The 15490-nt window shown below is 41.6% G+C and overlaps 1 protein-coding gene across 4 annotated transcripts in view; it reads right to left on the reverse strand.

Moving 5' to 3' along the window:
- KEL (Kell metallo-endopeptidase (Kell blood group)) overlaps positions 1-15490 on the reverse strand; it is a 59697-nt gene that overhangs the window by 9139 nt on the left and 35068 nt on the right. For all 4 annotated transcript variants that reach the window (XM_042454431.1, XM_042454432.1, XM_042454430.1 and 1 more), the window contains exons 9-17: positions 14617-14762; positions 12458-12587; positions 11960-12070; positions 9429-9527; positions 8740-8817; positions 7093-7196; positions 6113-6223; positions 2731-2798; positions 461-627 (exon numbers count right to left, since the gene is read on the reverse strand). In XM_042454431.1, the coding sequence (XP_042310365.1) occupies positions 461-627; positions 2731-2798; positions 6113-6223; positions 7093-7196; positions 8740-8817; positions 9429-9527; positions 11960-12070; positions 12458-12587; positions 14617-14762 (1014 nt within the window). The remainder of the gene's footprint in view (positions 1-460; positions 628-2730; positions 2799-6112; positions 6224-7092; positions 7197-8739; positions 8818-9428; positions 9528-11959; positions 12071-12457; positions 12588-14616; positions 14763-15490) is intronic.

Below are 15490 nucleotides of genomic sequence, written 5' to 3' on the forward strand. Positions count from 1 at the left end.
TATTTTCAAATCATGAATGGTTGAATCCATGGATGCAGAATCCATGAATATAGAGGGCTGGCTGTATTTTTGGAAAAAAAAATGAATATAATATAATAATACTGGTAGGATGATGTTCTGGGATCCAGTTATGCACAGCTTCAGCAAATCAGTGTGTTTATTCTTGTTAAAAGGAAATTCCAAGCTCTGAATAGCTTTCCAACCAGCACTCCTGGACACCTATCAAATCATAGTAGTTTTCTGTAAGTGTGAGAACACAAGAATCTGCTCACTGTGTGAGAGGTGAGTGTAAACAGACCCAAGAGCAATGTATTTAAGAATAAATCAGGTAGGTGTCAAGGAGAATGATGTGAGTACCATCTGAGAATATAGCAGATAATGAAGAAGGTAGAGGACCCTCCTTCAGCGGAGGAGGATCTTAACTGTTGTATGGGCTTTGAAGGTGAGCTAGTTTTGATACCTGGTAAGCAATGGCAAGTCCCTCTGTGTCAGCAGCATTCTCCAGAAGAGTAAATGAGCCATTGATAGGGTAGCCTTCCAGGGAGTAGCTCCCATACTGTTTCACAAGGCACTCGATACCTTGCACCAGTGTTTTCATATCACAGGAGGAACAGTTCTTTGTCAACACTGTAAATGAAAGGAAAAGCCAGGAAGAAAAGCCCTAAGTGGTGATTTATCTTATCAGCTACTGCACTTCAATGAAATTTATAAGATTTCTGCAGTACAATTCACATGCCCCACCTCTCTCCAGTAAGTACATTTTTGAGGAGAGGAGAAAGGAATTGGAGAGGAGAGGAGAAAGTTCCATCATTAATTATCTTAAACATACCAAGGCATCATTTGGCATCTCCTTGGGCCCACTCTGTACAAGTAAGGGGCTGATTATTGTGACATGATAACAAGAGAGATGTTGAGGGTGGAGTAGGGTATGTCCTCTTCGTTTCCTCCATTTTATAAAAGTGTTTTTGAATGTCCTGTTCATTTAATTTGCTTTGTGCCATACGATTTGTTTAACACATAGGTCATGTACATCATCTCTTGCAACTGGCCATGATAGGTGGCACTGAGAGGTGTTTTGAGTCCACTTTTTGGACAGAATTGTTCATTATTCAGGTGTCTTGGATCCCCCCAACCAGGCCATCTCTTGTATAGAAATGTTCCTGAGTCTGGCTGTTGCAACCAATGCAACTCAAGTCATGCCTCTCCATTCTCTGCCTCTTCATCTGCCTCCTGTGCACAAGCAGAAATGCAGAAAGGCGGACAAGGTGGACAGGTGGGCCAGGGGTGGTAACCATGGGGCCATCAGGCAAGCTAAGGAGGCACACAGGGCCTCTTCCCTCTCCTCCTATGCACCATGTATCAGGGACGTAGCCAAGGGGGGGGTTCTTGGGGTCTGGATCCCCTCCTTCCATTAGAAAAATGAATGGTGTGTGCTGCTGCGCCGCCGCACCCAAGCCCCATTATAATGGTGGGACTTAGTCTGGACTCCCCCTTCCTAAAATCCTAGCTACATCCCTGCATGTATGTCTATTTTTCATCCAGCTTGGGCAATTAGTGGCAGCAATGCTCATAATGCCATACAAGCTTGGATGCATGAGATGCCAACAGCTCCAGGGAGCATGCTCAGTTCCTCCCCCACCAGGGCAGGAACAGTGGCAATCCTAGTGGTGCAGCTGCAGGAAGAGGAGGAGGAGGAGGTGGTGACAGTGGAGTCCTCACCCTCAGCTGCCACCTTCATGGAGAGGCCTTTGCCTGGAGACACCGGCACTTGTGCACTGAAGACAGAAGAAGGGGCAGAAATCAGAGAAGCACTGGGCCAGTATGCCTCCATGAAGAAGAGGCCTCAACAGAGCTGTGGCCTCAAAGGTCTGCTCAATTAGCAGCAAGATTGCAGTGGGGCTTAGCTGGGCAGTGGCAGCTCTCACAAAGGACATGCCAATTCCTCCTTTTCTGGGTCCAGGGTGGGCTATTGAGTCACTTTCCAGCTAGCTGAGCAGTCCTGGAAAAGGTTGATGGATTGGGCAGCAGTACTACCCCACCTCTGGCATGGCAGAGGCTTTCTAGCTGGCAGGAAGGAGGTTGGATGGGTTGAGCTACAAACACTAATATAAAAGTTGTCATGCTTCTAAGTCATGCTCAAAATGGAGGACATTTTGAAATCCCCCCTAGACAGAAGGTCAAAAATGTAGGGCTTGTTCTGGAAAAGGAGGATGTCTGGTCACCCTGTCTGGGCAACATCTTTTCCCTCCCTGACATTTCCTACCATTGAAAAATACTCCCTTCTGATGCTGCTTTGTAGATAAGAAACTATGGAGTTAATGAGACAAGGGAAGTTGGAAATATAATCCAATGGCAATCCGAACTATGGAGTTTATCAGACAAGGGAAGTTGGAAATATAATTAATGGCAATCTGAACACAATCATGGGGTTTAATGTCATTGCGTGATAGACTACCACATGCAATTTCAGGTAATGGGAAGTCAGTCCGAACACAATTTGAATTCATGTAAAATCGCTGAACTAGCAAATTCACGTGAATGCGTTCTGGCCCAACTTTCTTTTCATTCGAAATTAAGAAAAATTCCTCCTATGTGATAAACTCCTATGGCTGAGATTTCAATGGAGCTGGCAATTAATAATGAATAGATCTGGCCTTACAGAACTATGCCATCAAAGGTACATATAGCCAAAGACCCACCTGATGACCCACAGTACTTCACAGTACATACCATAATCATAGAAGGAATGAAGCAGCTCATGTGCCATGAAAAATCCCATGGCTCCAAAGTTCACAGCACTGAAAAACACACAAAATAAAACCTTAGAAACTCCAGTTGGCTATATATGGATGGATGATCACAGATTTCTAGTCATGAGATCAGAGGAAACAACCTTTTATGAACCAAAAACTGGTTAAAGAACAGGAAGCACAGAGTACAGTAGAGGGAAGTGGTCAGTTTTCTCAAAGATGGGTTTTCTCAGGGATCTAGAGTAAGAAGACTGTTTTTTAACCAGGAGAAGTATCTATAGGGTTAATTTATCTTTTCTGATGAAAACGAAGGAGAATAATTTTGCCTTGCCACTGAGAGATTCCACAACCAAGAGCAGGAGTGCCATGATTTCAGACAGCAAAATTATGAATCTACCTAGCCACAACCTGAGTCAAGCAGGGAAGTCTGTTTTGTCAATGGGCTTATCCACACACATAATACACTTCTGCTGCAATCTAGAGGCCAAACAATACTTTAAGTACCATAACACCAGTCAGAACAACAACACACAAGGATCACACCTGTCTCCTCAATGCAGCAGTAGAAACTACAGTAATATATCTCAGATTCATAAAAAGAACTCCACATGAACTCCTCCTAATGGGTGGCACATGGAACTAGACTTTTACAAAGAATGTTGCTGCCTCCGTGCCCAGACAGAAATAATCAATAAGAAATTTACAACAGAATCTCAGTTGAAGGAACAAGATGCCATATACAGCCTCAAGAACATCCCTAATATTGTCATCAAAGAGCCTGTCAAAGGAGGAGCTATAGTTACCATGGACAAATCTGCCTACAGGAGGTGAAGATGCAACTCTCCAATACCACATTTTACAGAATCCTATCTTATGATCCCACAGAGGAATACTGGAAGGAATTATACAGGCTGCTTAGGGAATTTCTCACGGAGGCACAGAACCAAATCTTTATTGACACACCGCAAGAGCCCCGACCAGGCACGTTCTATTATTATCCAAAATACATAACAGGGCCCACCCTGGGTTACCCTTGTCTCCAGCATTGGAGCACTTACAGTCAGTGTCTCCAAATATATGGACAATATCCTTAAACCATATGCCACCAACACTCCCAGTTATGTGAGGACACTACAGACTTCCTACAGAAAATACAGGCAATCCACAACCTCCAGGCAGGGACGTAGCCAGGGGGGGGGGGTTCTTGGGGTCCGGACCCCCCCTTCCATTAGAAAAATGAATGGTGTGTGCTTGCTGCGCCACTGCACCCAAGCCCCATTATAATGGTGGCACTTAGTCTGGACCCCCCCTTCCTAAAATCCTAGCTACATCCCTGTTCCAGGAAGCACCATCTTAGCCACTAGGATGTGGTATCCTGTACATCAATATCCTCCACAAAGATGGACTACAAGCCATCAGGAACATCATTCCAGATGGGAACTTATCAGATCTAGCCATCAAAGTCTGCCAGTTTGCTCTCACACACAATTACTTCATGTTCGGCAACAACATATACTTTCAAGTTAATAGTACTGCATGGGCTTGTGCAGGGCACAACATGTTAATATCTGCATGGCTGACCTAGAACAACCCTTCCTTATCTTCTCCACCCATAAACCACTCCTCTACTTTTGGTACATTGATGACAACTTCATAATTTGGACTCACGGAGAAGACTCACTCAAGACATTCCATTAGTTTCAACAACTTACACCCCACCATGAGCCTCAGTCTGGAACTATCTACAGAACAGGTTTACTTTCTGGACACCACAATACAGCTACAAAATGAACATCTAAGCACCACACTATATTGCAAACCAACTGATTGCTACATGTACTTACATGCCTCCAGTTTCCACCCTGAACACACCTCTAGGGCCATAGTCTACAGCCAAGCCCTCTGATACAATTACATCTGCTCAGACCCACAGGACAGGGATGCCAAACTCAAGGAATCACAACAAGCATCATGTGCATGTGATGCCCCAAATCCACCCCCAGGCTGGCCTTAATGGCTGGTCTGAACAGAGCCTTAGTCTCAAAGATGCTACAAGATCTCCCTACATACTGATTCTACAGACTAACATGGCTATATCTTTGAATTGTTTTTTAATGTGTTCACAAAGAATCTGGAGTTAACACTGAAGAGGTGGACATGATTGTAGATGACTAAATTATTTGGGATGGTGAGGATGAACATTGATTGTGAAGAGCTCCAAAAAATAAATAAAAAAAATCTCAGACTTGGATAATGGGCAGTAAAATGACAAATGAAAATCAACATACACAAACAAAAGCTAAGGCATGTTGGACTAAAAAATCCTATCATCACTTGTGGAACCTGAACAGGCAGCAACTGATAAAAAAGGATCTTAGGGTGGTAGTAGTAGTAAATTACTACAGCCAATGTGGGGTAGTTGTTTGATTGTTGGACTAGGACTCTGGGGAGCAGGCACCTCAGTCATGGAAACCCACTGTGTGACCTCAGGTAAGTCACACTCTCTCAGCTTCAGAAGATGGCCATGGCAAACCCCCTCTGAGGCAACCTGCCAAGAAAACTCTATGATAGGTTTCATTTAGGGTTACCCTCGATTGGAAACTACTTGGAGGCACACCACCACCACCACCACCACCACTACTACAGGACATTACTACACATGATTTTTGAACAGGAATTACATCTGGAAAAAAGTGGGTTTGGTGACACTTACTCCATGACAACACCTGCCCCAACAATGGTCCCCCAACCACAGTCAGTGTGACCCTTTTCATTGATGGAGAAACCCATCAATGAGCTGTCAATAGCGCAAACGCGCCAGTGTGAAACGTTACTGCCGGGGCAGTTGTGAGAGTGACAGTTACATGTAGCCAGTTTCCTCTCCTCTCTTCCCCTTCTGCCTCTCCTCTCTGTCTGTCTGTTTCTGTGGTGCATTATATGGATAGTGCAGTTGAGGCACCAGTTTCCTGTTGGCTGACATTCCATAGAACCCCACTGGCCACTGTGGCAGCATCCGCACTGCAGAAATAATCCTATTTGATGCAACTTTAACTGACATGGCTCAATGCTATGGAATCCTGGGATTTGTAGTATTATCTTGTGACACTAGAGCTCTCTGACAGGGAAGGCTAAATATCTCACAAAACTACAGTTCCCAGAATGCCACAGCATTGATCCATGACTGTTAAAGCAGCGTCAAACTTGATTATTTCTGAAGTGTGGGTGGAGCCTGTGTGAACAGAATCTTGGACCAGACAGGACTGGTTTGCTCAAACATCTCTTTGGCAATTTCTGTAAACCTCTTTGTGATACAGTTTCATGAATAGGTAATAAATGTGTAAGATTTGCTCTATCTTCCTTACCTGGGAAATTCAGTATGAAAGAAAGGGCTGCGGAACATACCAGCAGGAAAAACAACAGCATGACGTCTCAAGGAATAGTATGAATGTACAGACCAAGGGGCCACTTCCCAGCTGAAAATAACAATTTTCAAAGACAATAGCAATGAGAGGAATTATTTGAATCAACATTTTTATTCCATCTCTCTCTTCTCTTAGCCTACTCAGTGGTTCTCTATCTCTATGTTACCTACATAATGGTTTGCATAATGCTAAGTACTGGCCCATCAACTCATGTTTGTCAAATGATAACTGAAGTATTAAAATTAAGTTGCATGTGTGAATAATGTAACATCACAAAGACCTTTGTCTGCTTCGAAGTTACTCCAAAATGCAAGCTATTTCTTCCCCAGTGGACTTAGTTCTTACATGCAACTGCAAATCACAAAGTGCAAAATAGTCAAATAATGTCCAAGCAAAATTCTCTCTATGCAAATTTCTTCACAGCTTTCAGACTTTTTAATTACCTTTTTTATTTCTGCAGTGGCAGCAATGCATTAGCTATCTGACTGCCTTCCATTTTTAAAAAATTTCTGAACCTTGTTCAGACTGTAGCACATGAACTGTGCTAGTTTTCAGTGTTTTGAATTTAAATTTGAAGCTTACTGTTGCACACTAGTGCAAACTGTGTATTGGTTCAATCACAGAGCAAAAATAAATTTTGACTCATATTGAAATATGTCCAATCTGTATACATTGTTCACTTGTATTATGTTAAGAAGAAAAAAGATGCAGACTGAAAGCTGTAACAAACAATGGTATGCTACTGTGGTAATAAATTTTAGACATTCTCCAAGTAAAACTGGAAGGCGCATTCAGTGAAATAGTAGAGCAGAGCACCGCTATGAAATAATAACAGAACGGAATGGGCAAAATTCATTTGTAACACCATAGTCTATTTTGCATTAACATATTATATGCTTCATCCCAAAAGATAAACATACTTATCCTGCAGATGGGAATTGCCGAGTTTCAGCGAGAACGTCTTCCTCAGAGACTTCAGGCAGGCAACCACGTTATGGAAAAAGTTATCTTCATAAATTTCCAGCTGAGGGAAGAATCGTATAGTGAGATTAAAGGTGGGGGAAAGAAATGACTGAGATTCCTAAAAATATTATCTTGGCATTGCCAGTGAACACATTTTTCTTTGATATCTCAGTGGATTGACCTCAAGCTCTGTTTCTGCCTAAAGATTCCACAATAACTCTTAAATAATTGTATGTGTCGGTGTAGGAAGCAACCAGCTGGACTTTAAACATGAATATTTTCTAAAGATACTTACAGTTGGACACCCTGTATCCAGATGACTGTCATCCCGATGTGCAGATCACCTCAGGTGGATGGTTGGCTTTCCAGTCAAATACACTGCAATGTCTCCATTAGGTAGTGTAATTGGCTCGGGCCCCATTTCCACTTACAGATAAATCGCTGTGCGATCCAAATTGATGGATTGATTCAACAGCGGAGCATTGTTCCCACTACATTTGCCCTGATTGCATTTCCCCCCTCCAAAATAATCCACTTGTGGTTCACATGAAGGCATGAATCAATTCAAAATGGACCCACTCCAGCCAGATAAAGGGCAAATATAAATCGATTCTGATCCACATGTGGTTCACACTTGCGCAGAATCAATTCATCAAAAAAGAAGTAGAAAAAAATCAGTGTCAAAAGATCGTGGGTTAAATGGGTCTAGCACATGGCCCCCCTCTCAGAATTGCTTCAGCGGATTAAGTGGGAACCAGCGTCGTTTGAACTGGTTCACACCGATTCACGATCCAGTTTAAAAGGTAGTGGGAATGAAGCCTCAGATATTACTACCTTTTTGTAAAGTTCATAGTAATATCTTTTAGGAAAGATAGTTAGGCAAAGCCAGTTGTACTGTTGATTCTTTCATTTTTCAAGACCGGTCTGAACTGAAGGGGCTTTTCCTTCATCTTCTCATGCATCTGAGGAAGTAGGCCTGAAGTCTATGAAAGCTCATGCTACCAACTTCTCTATTTCAATTAGTCTCAAAGGTGCTACAAAATCACTTTCCATACTGATCTTACAGACTAACACATCTATGGGGCTATACAGAAGAGAAGAAAGGAGTGGCCAGAGGCCACCCCTTTCTCTCCCGGATCATTGCCACAGCAACCGCACAGGCACAACAATGGTCTGCTCCAAAAAGGAACTGCAAAATGCAGCTCCTTTGTGCACTGTTGCCAAGGTGCCATTAGCATCCTGGAGCGGTGCGGTGACATCTTTTGTGCACCATGCCATTTGGATGCAGAGCACAAGGTACATCATCGGCACATGCGCCATCTGAATGTGTGCACACCCAATATGGCGCTGGGAGAGCATGGAGTGTGCAAATGCTCCATTCTCATTTAAATACTTAAATACATTTGAACACTATCTCAAATTGTGGGATGAATGAAATAAAGATTAAGGTGGTTGGCAATTGTACCTTACAAATATCAAGTAATATAACACAAGTGATCACATGGGTGGACACTGGATTCCAATGTCACTAGGAGAGGGGAGTTTCCTATACCATAAAAGCCATCGCTCAGTAGACAAGCTAAGGTCCAAGCATAAGTGCCTACCTCTTGATACTCATCATCTACTTCATCTGTCTGGAAGATTTTCTCTGGGTAGCCAATCTCCACCTGGAGATTATATATCTAAAAATAATTGAGACAAAATATGTATTTTATTTTTACTGTGTTGAATACCCTCTCAAACCCATAAAGTTACACATGTCATCTGGGATAACTGAACTGAGTACGTGAATAAGCACTTCCCTCATAAGGTCCGGACACAATATGAGGATATTACTCAGAGAGTGTGGCCTATATGTTTACATATACCTCACTTACTACTTTGTAAAAGTGAGTAATATATGGTCTCTATTATTGCAGATCAGTGTGATGGCTTGTAGGGCTTGGACTAGGAACCTTGGTGTCAATGGCTGGGATTTAGCCTGATGAATTATCTGGGACTGCATGGCCTTAATCTCAGAGCCCTCTACATAGAACAAAGGGAAAGGAGGATGTAACATAAACTTTTGTGATCAGCAGAGTATGAAACTTTGGGCTCATGAGACCTAAAATAGATACAAGGAACCTGACTTTTTGTTCTTGACTAGTTTGTAAGACCATGTCTTTTGTTTGTTCTTGCCATTTCCTGCCTTGCCCACTCATCCTGAAGATCCTGAGCTGGAGAACATGCTTTCCATTTTCTGATATACCCTCTCATTCCCACATCTTTAGTCATGACAATCACACATACATACCTTTTCCTTGGCCTGTTGGCGAGATTGGTAGCCCATCCACTCCACATGATCCAGATGGCTGTGGATGGCATCTCGGATCTCAGCAAATATCACTTCAGCCTGGTCCAGAAGGGGAAAAGGGAAAGAGATCCCAGAATTAAGGAAGCACACTGGGTGTACTTGCATGTAATATTCAACTATAGTTTAGCATGGGGTGAGAGTTGCGTGGCTCTCCAGATGTTGTTTGATTGCAATCCCTCTATTCCTCACCATTGACAATGCTGGGTAGGGCTGCTGGGAGTTAGAGTCCAACAGAATCTGGAGGTTTACATGATTCCCCTCCCTGTTTTAGCATTGTACAATTAAGCACTGAGCTCATGAACTACCGCCTCCTCTTTCCTGCTCCAAGTCACATGAGACTGATAGTCATTTTTTTCTCCAAATTATGATTTGTCATTATATGCAAAGCTGAACAAGTTGTGCTTAGTCTTAAATGTAGTTTAGGGAAACAATCCAAATGTAAACTAGTTTCTAGCTCCATTTATCTAATGAAATTTAACACTGATTACAGGTCTGGGTCTGCATATATGTAATGAGTTAAAAACAGAAAATGTGGCAAGGAAGCCACTTATGATACCTAGGCAAAGCATCTAGAAAACTGGAGAGATTGGAGAAACTCAGTTAGAAAGAGTAGAAATGAAGAGGGAAAAGAGAAAAAAAATAGACAACATCTTATCACCTCTCAATTTTCTGTCTTCTAGGCTAAAACCCCAGCCCCCTGAACTGTTCCTCATAGAGCATGGCTTTCAAAACTTTTGTCTGCCTCAGAACAATTCTAGTTTTTCAAAATATGTCTTGAATTGTGGTGCTGAGAACTGGCCACAGTATTCCAAGTGATGTCTGACCAAGGCAAATAGAATGGTACCATTCCAATGATCTAAACACTATATTTCTGTTGGTAGAGCTGAGAATTGTACTGGCTTTTTTGGCAATCACGCTGCTGACTCATGTTTAACACATGATTAAAGACCCCTATATCCTTTTTGCTTACACGGCTGTCAAGACAGATGCCACCCACCCTATATCCATATATTTCATTTTTCTTGACTAAATGTAGTAGCTTACATTTATCCATGTTAAAATTAATTTTGTTAGTTTTGCCCCAGCTCTTCACATTATCAATATCATTTTGAATTGTGATCCTGTCTTCTAGAGTATTCACTACCCCTCCTAGAATGGTATCATCTCCAAATTTGATTATTATGCCCCCCTTGTTCCTTCACCCAAATCAATCTATAGGACCTGGAACAATGGATGCAAACTACAGGAAAAGAGATTCCACCTCAGCATTAGGAGGAACTTCCTGACAGTAAGGGCTGTTCAACAGTGGAACAAACTCCCTCAGAGTGTAGTGGAGTCTCCTTCTTTGGAGATCTTTAAATACTCTGAGTTCACTCCATCAGCCTAGTTACAAATCTGCTTAACAATATCAGTGTCTAGCCTACATTTTACCGCATTGTCTGCAAGAATATCATGGGAGACCTTGTCAAAAGCCTATTGAAATCAAGATAAACTGCTTCCACAGCATTCTCCTGATCTACTAAGCTTGTAACTATCAGAAAGGATATGTGATTGGTCTGGCATAATATGTTTTTGACAAATCCATGCTGACTCATAACAATCACAGCATTCCTTTCTAAATATTCTGTTTAGTAATCTGTTCATAACCTTTTCCGGTAGTGATGTGAAGCTGACTGGTTGGTCATTGCTCCGATCCTTCTTTCTCCTGCCACTTTGAAGATGATGACAATATCCACCCTCCTCTAGTCTCCTAAAATCTTTCCTGTTCTCCAAAAATTCTCACATATTATCGACAGAGGCTCTGAGATTAAATGTGCAAATTCCTTTAATATCCTTGGATGTAGTTCATCAGGCCCTATAAACTTGAATTCATTTAAAGTACCTAGCTATTCCTGTACTACCTTTTTACTTATTCTGGGCTGAAGTCCTCTTACTGCATCATTTGTTCTATTTTCACCAAATAGATCACTGTTTTTCATTTGGGAGAAAACTGAAACAAAGTAGGTGTTGATCACTTCTGCCTTCTCTTCTAAAGATATGTTTATCACTTTTTAAGTTGAGGTGCACCTCCAAGTGGTGAAATACACCTTGCTTATCACAATACATAATTTTCCTCACCTATGTATCTACCATTTGGCATGCTTTGCTTTGTGACTGCTCATGACAAGGTAAGCAAAGGTTTAATTTACAAGTTTGACTGCTGAAAAATCTTCCTCTGAGGAAATTGAGGGAGGAGAAAATGCATAAATTGTGGAAATATGTATTAATTGATGTATTTGATATTCATGGGAACTTGTACTCCTTTACTCTGCAATTGTATTTCCTCTTCTTAGTTCTGGTGGAATTTCCTCAACTAGATGAGGTAATCATAAGAAGTAGGCATGGGACAGATCATATTTAACAGGACTTTAACTGGGAAGGCAAGAGGATAGTGAAGAGGGAGTCGGAGTCTAATATTATTGAATACCTACGAGATCCTTGGAGTTCTGAGGGAAAATCTCCTGTACAACCATCTTCCCAAGTACAGGACCAAAAAATGTGCTGGTCTCACTGAGGCATTTTCTCCAGCGCTCAGATCTTACCTTCAAAAGAAAGAAAACAAAAGTTCTCACTAGGGACAATTTACTGGGAGGTCTTCCTGAAATATAAAAAAAGATTGAGAGCTACACTGTTGCTCCTGCTGTCACAACCAAAACATGAAAATGTCTGTACTGGAAAATTATAGTTAATGAAGAGCATCTGACTGGTGATAGCAAAGAGTAGTCTTTATTAGGATAAGCAGTAGTGGCAGTGTTTTTCCCATTTTCTTTTTTAAAACAGAGTTTGGATTCTCCCACCAGTGACCCCACAAGACGTCATCATGCCTCCCTTGGAATGATTTCTGAGGGTTCCTTGAAAATGAAACTTCCAGCTCACTGTTAATTATTACTAGCACAAAAATAAAGGGTTGCAAAGGGAGGCAAGTTCACCATTTGTGATTCTGTGGTTCCACTATACAGCATGTCTGTCAGATTCTGATGAGCTTCTTGGAATTGTCTATTCAAGGCTGGGGAGAGATTTCCAACCAGGCAGAGTATCATGTAGATCTGTAATACGTCCCTTTAAAAAAAGAGAGAGATAAAAATATATCATTTCCTAGAGAATATTTCAGTTGTTCCAAAATATTTGATTCAAATTGAAACAACAAAAGTAATATTGTCTCTTATATACTTAATTAAGAGTTCCTGTCTTTAATAACCTATATCCAAAGTAAGCTATTGTCCCAATAAAGTGAATGAAAACCCTAATGATGTGTGCCTCCATATCTGCCCTTGATATTTTACAAGTATACCACACAAGGATTCCCTTCATGTCATCAACAGTTTTCTGGAGGGAAAGGCTTCAATACAGGATGTAAAAAGATGTGTATTCAAAATTCATGGCATAGATAAATCCCTCTGCGAGTTACTTCTTGAAGGAAAAGAAGCACAAAGCAGAGATGTGAAGTCGAAGGCTTTCATGGCCAGCATCCATCGTTCTTTGTGGGTTTTTCGGGCTAAGGGGCCATGTTCTGTTAGGCGATCATCCGTAGCTGGCACCATCAGAGGTGGCTGGCATGTACAAGAGTGAAATATATATATATATATATATATATATATATATATATATATTGAGCAAGCCTGTGTAGGGAGGAGTGCTTTCCATGTAAATTTGTGTATTGTTCTGTTGTTGATGGCAAGGCCTCAGGGTAGGAGGATATGAAAAGAGGATTAGTGTCTGTTTAATTAGTGATCATTGTCTACTGGGAAAACCCCTGAGCCTGGGTGAGTTTTTTCAGTACACAGATTAACATGGTCTGTAAGTCATTCCTGATTTATGGTGATCTTAAGGTGAACCTATCATGGCAAGATTTGTTGAGAAGACATTTGTCATTGCCTTTCCCTGAAGCTGAGAGCATGCAATTGTTACCCATGCTGCTCCATATAAATTTTGGAATCAATGATAACCCTTAATGACCCCTGGATGAACTCTAGCAGCCTGTCCTCCATTAATGGCAAAGCGAGAGGACATGTACACCTACCCTGAGGGAGCAACCACATTAACATCTTAGAGGGTCCGGGGAAGTCGCATAAAGGGATTATCTCAAGGCTGGGAAGAGTAAAAGGATTGCCTTCCCTGAAGCTATCAACCTCCTCCTCAAGCCTATTGTCCGAGTGGCATAAGCCATTGATACTATCTACTCCAGACATCCAGATGAAAAGAAAGTAATTAAACACCTTTGTTCTCACCATCAAGCACCTTTGCCAGAAGCAAGATTTTGCCTATAAATACTCCCAGATTTGCCTGTTCACTGGGCCAGTCTGGATTTCAGGGGGAAGCTATGTCCCTTTGAATCCTGGCTCCTGGCCAGTCATTCCATGGCTGAGCCTCATGCCATCCTCATCATATTCCATTTGGATTCCTGGAGGGAGTCTACATTCTGGTACGTATCACCCCAGTGATGCCTAAAATCCTATTCCATGCTAACCTATGCTTTTCCTGAGCCTTGTATGTGTGTGTGTATGCTAGTGAATCGTATGTGTTTTCCCCCTTATAAATAAATTGGTTATTAATTCTAGAAGTCTGTCTCAGCTCTATTTATTGGAATCCCCTGGTCTACTCCGTATACACATCAGGAGACGATTCTGCAAGGGCCATCATTGCAGGCCCTCCTCTTGCAATATTTGAGCTAAACTACAATAATAAAATTCCCCTAAACGAACCCTTGGCTACACAATGTCCCCAAGGTCATTCAGTGGGTTTTATGACCAAGCTGGGAATTGAATCCTGGCTTCGAGAATCATAGTCCAACACCAAAACTCTGAAAATTGGTGTCATATAATGGTTGTGGTTTAATTGTCTGTACCTTTATATAACAAAAATGAGAGGGGGTGATGTCAAAAGAAAAGTGATGGGGATACAGAAACATGTAGTACCTATTTTGTACCTACTTGATTTGTTATTGTAATACTGGGGAGGCCTGTTGATGGTACTTTTCTTATTTAGCCTCTGTCCTCCTCCTTCATACATAGTTTCTATGGAAATCAATATACCTAGCCCTTGCTCTTGCAGGATGCAAAGATTACAGTACAATATTGGTGCTGCTTACCTCTTCTTCTGCCATTCTGCAATCAGTTGTGACATCCCTTGCAAATAATCCATGTCATGTACAGCAACTTGCTGAGACATGTTCAGCTTCACAGGGTGGAAAGCTGCTCGGAGGCATGATAGCCAGTCAATAGCAGGAGCTTTTTCCTAAAGTGAAGAATAAAATGGTGACATGATAAGTGAGAATGACAATTACGAAATGTCCCACTGGGACCAGAAGGAAGCATCCTCATATGCCTTTTTACATTCCTTTCATCAAGGTGAGTGGGGAGTTCAAGCACAATTGCTGAGACATAGGACTTTATCACACCTGAAGAATTTCTCTTAATTTCGAGTGAAAAGAAAGTGGGGCCAGAACGCATTTACGTGAATTTGCTAGTTCAGCGAATTTACGTGAATGCGAATTGCATTCAAACTGGCTTCCCATTGGCCAAAAATAGCATGCCATTGCCCGAATTTCTGTATGGTAGTCTATCATGCAATAACGTGAAACCCCATAATTGCGTTTGGATTGCCATGGGTTTATACTTCCAATTTCCCTTGTCTGATAAACTCCACTGGTGAAGGGATAGTACAGAGAATGAGTGGGTAAAGGATGATCATTCACAGCAATGGGATGCCACACTAATAACCTGATCCTGTGGCCATGATTACATGAAAGAAAGCCCCATTAAATCCAATGAGACTTACTCTTGTGTAAGTGGACATAGAATAATAGATCCAACTAGCCAAAGCCATGGTGTAAGAGAAACTAAGGTTGGTCTATGATAAAAACCACAAAAATGCATAGCTGGGCAGTGCTTTTATTCACATCAGTGAAATTGTCACAGTGTACTTAATTGAAATTTGTTGTTGTGTGCCTTCAGTTTGTATCC

Source organism: Sceloporus undulatus, chromosome 2 (assembly GCF_019175285.1).
Source record: "Sceloporus undulatus isolate JIND9_A2432 ecotype Alabama chromosome 2, SceUnd_v1.1, whole genome shotgun sequence".
Taxonomy (NCBI): Eukaryota; Metazoa; Chordata; class Lepidosauria; order Squamata; family Phrynosomatidae; genus Sceloporus; species Sceloporus undulatus.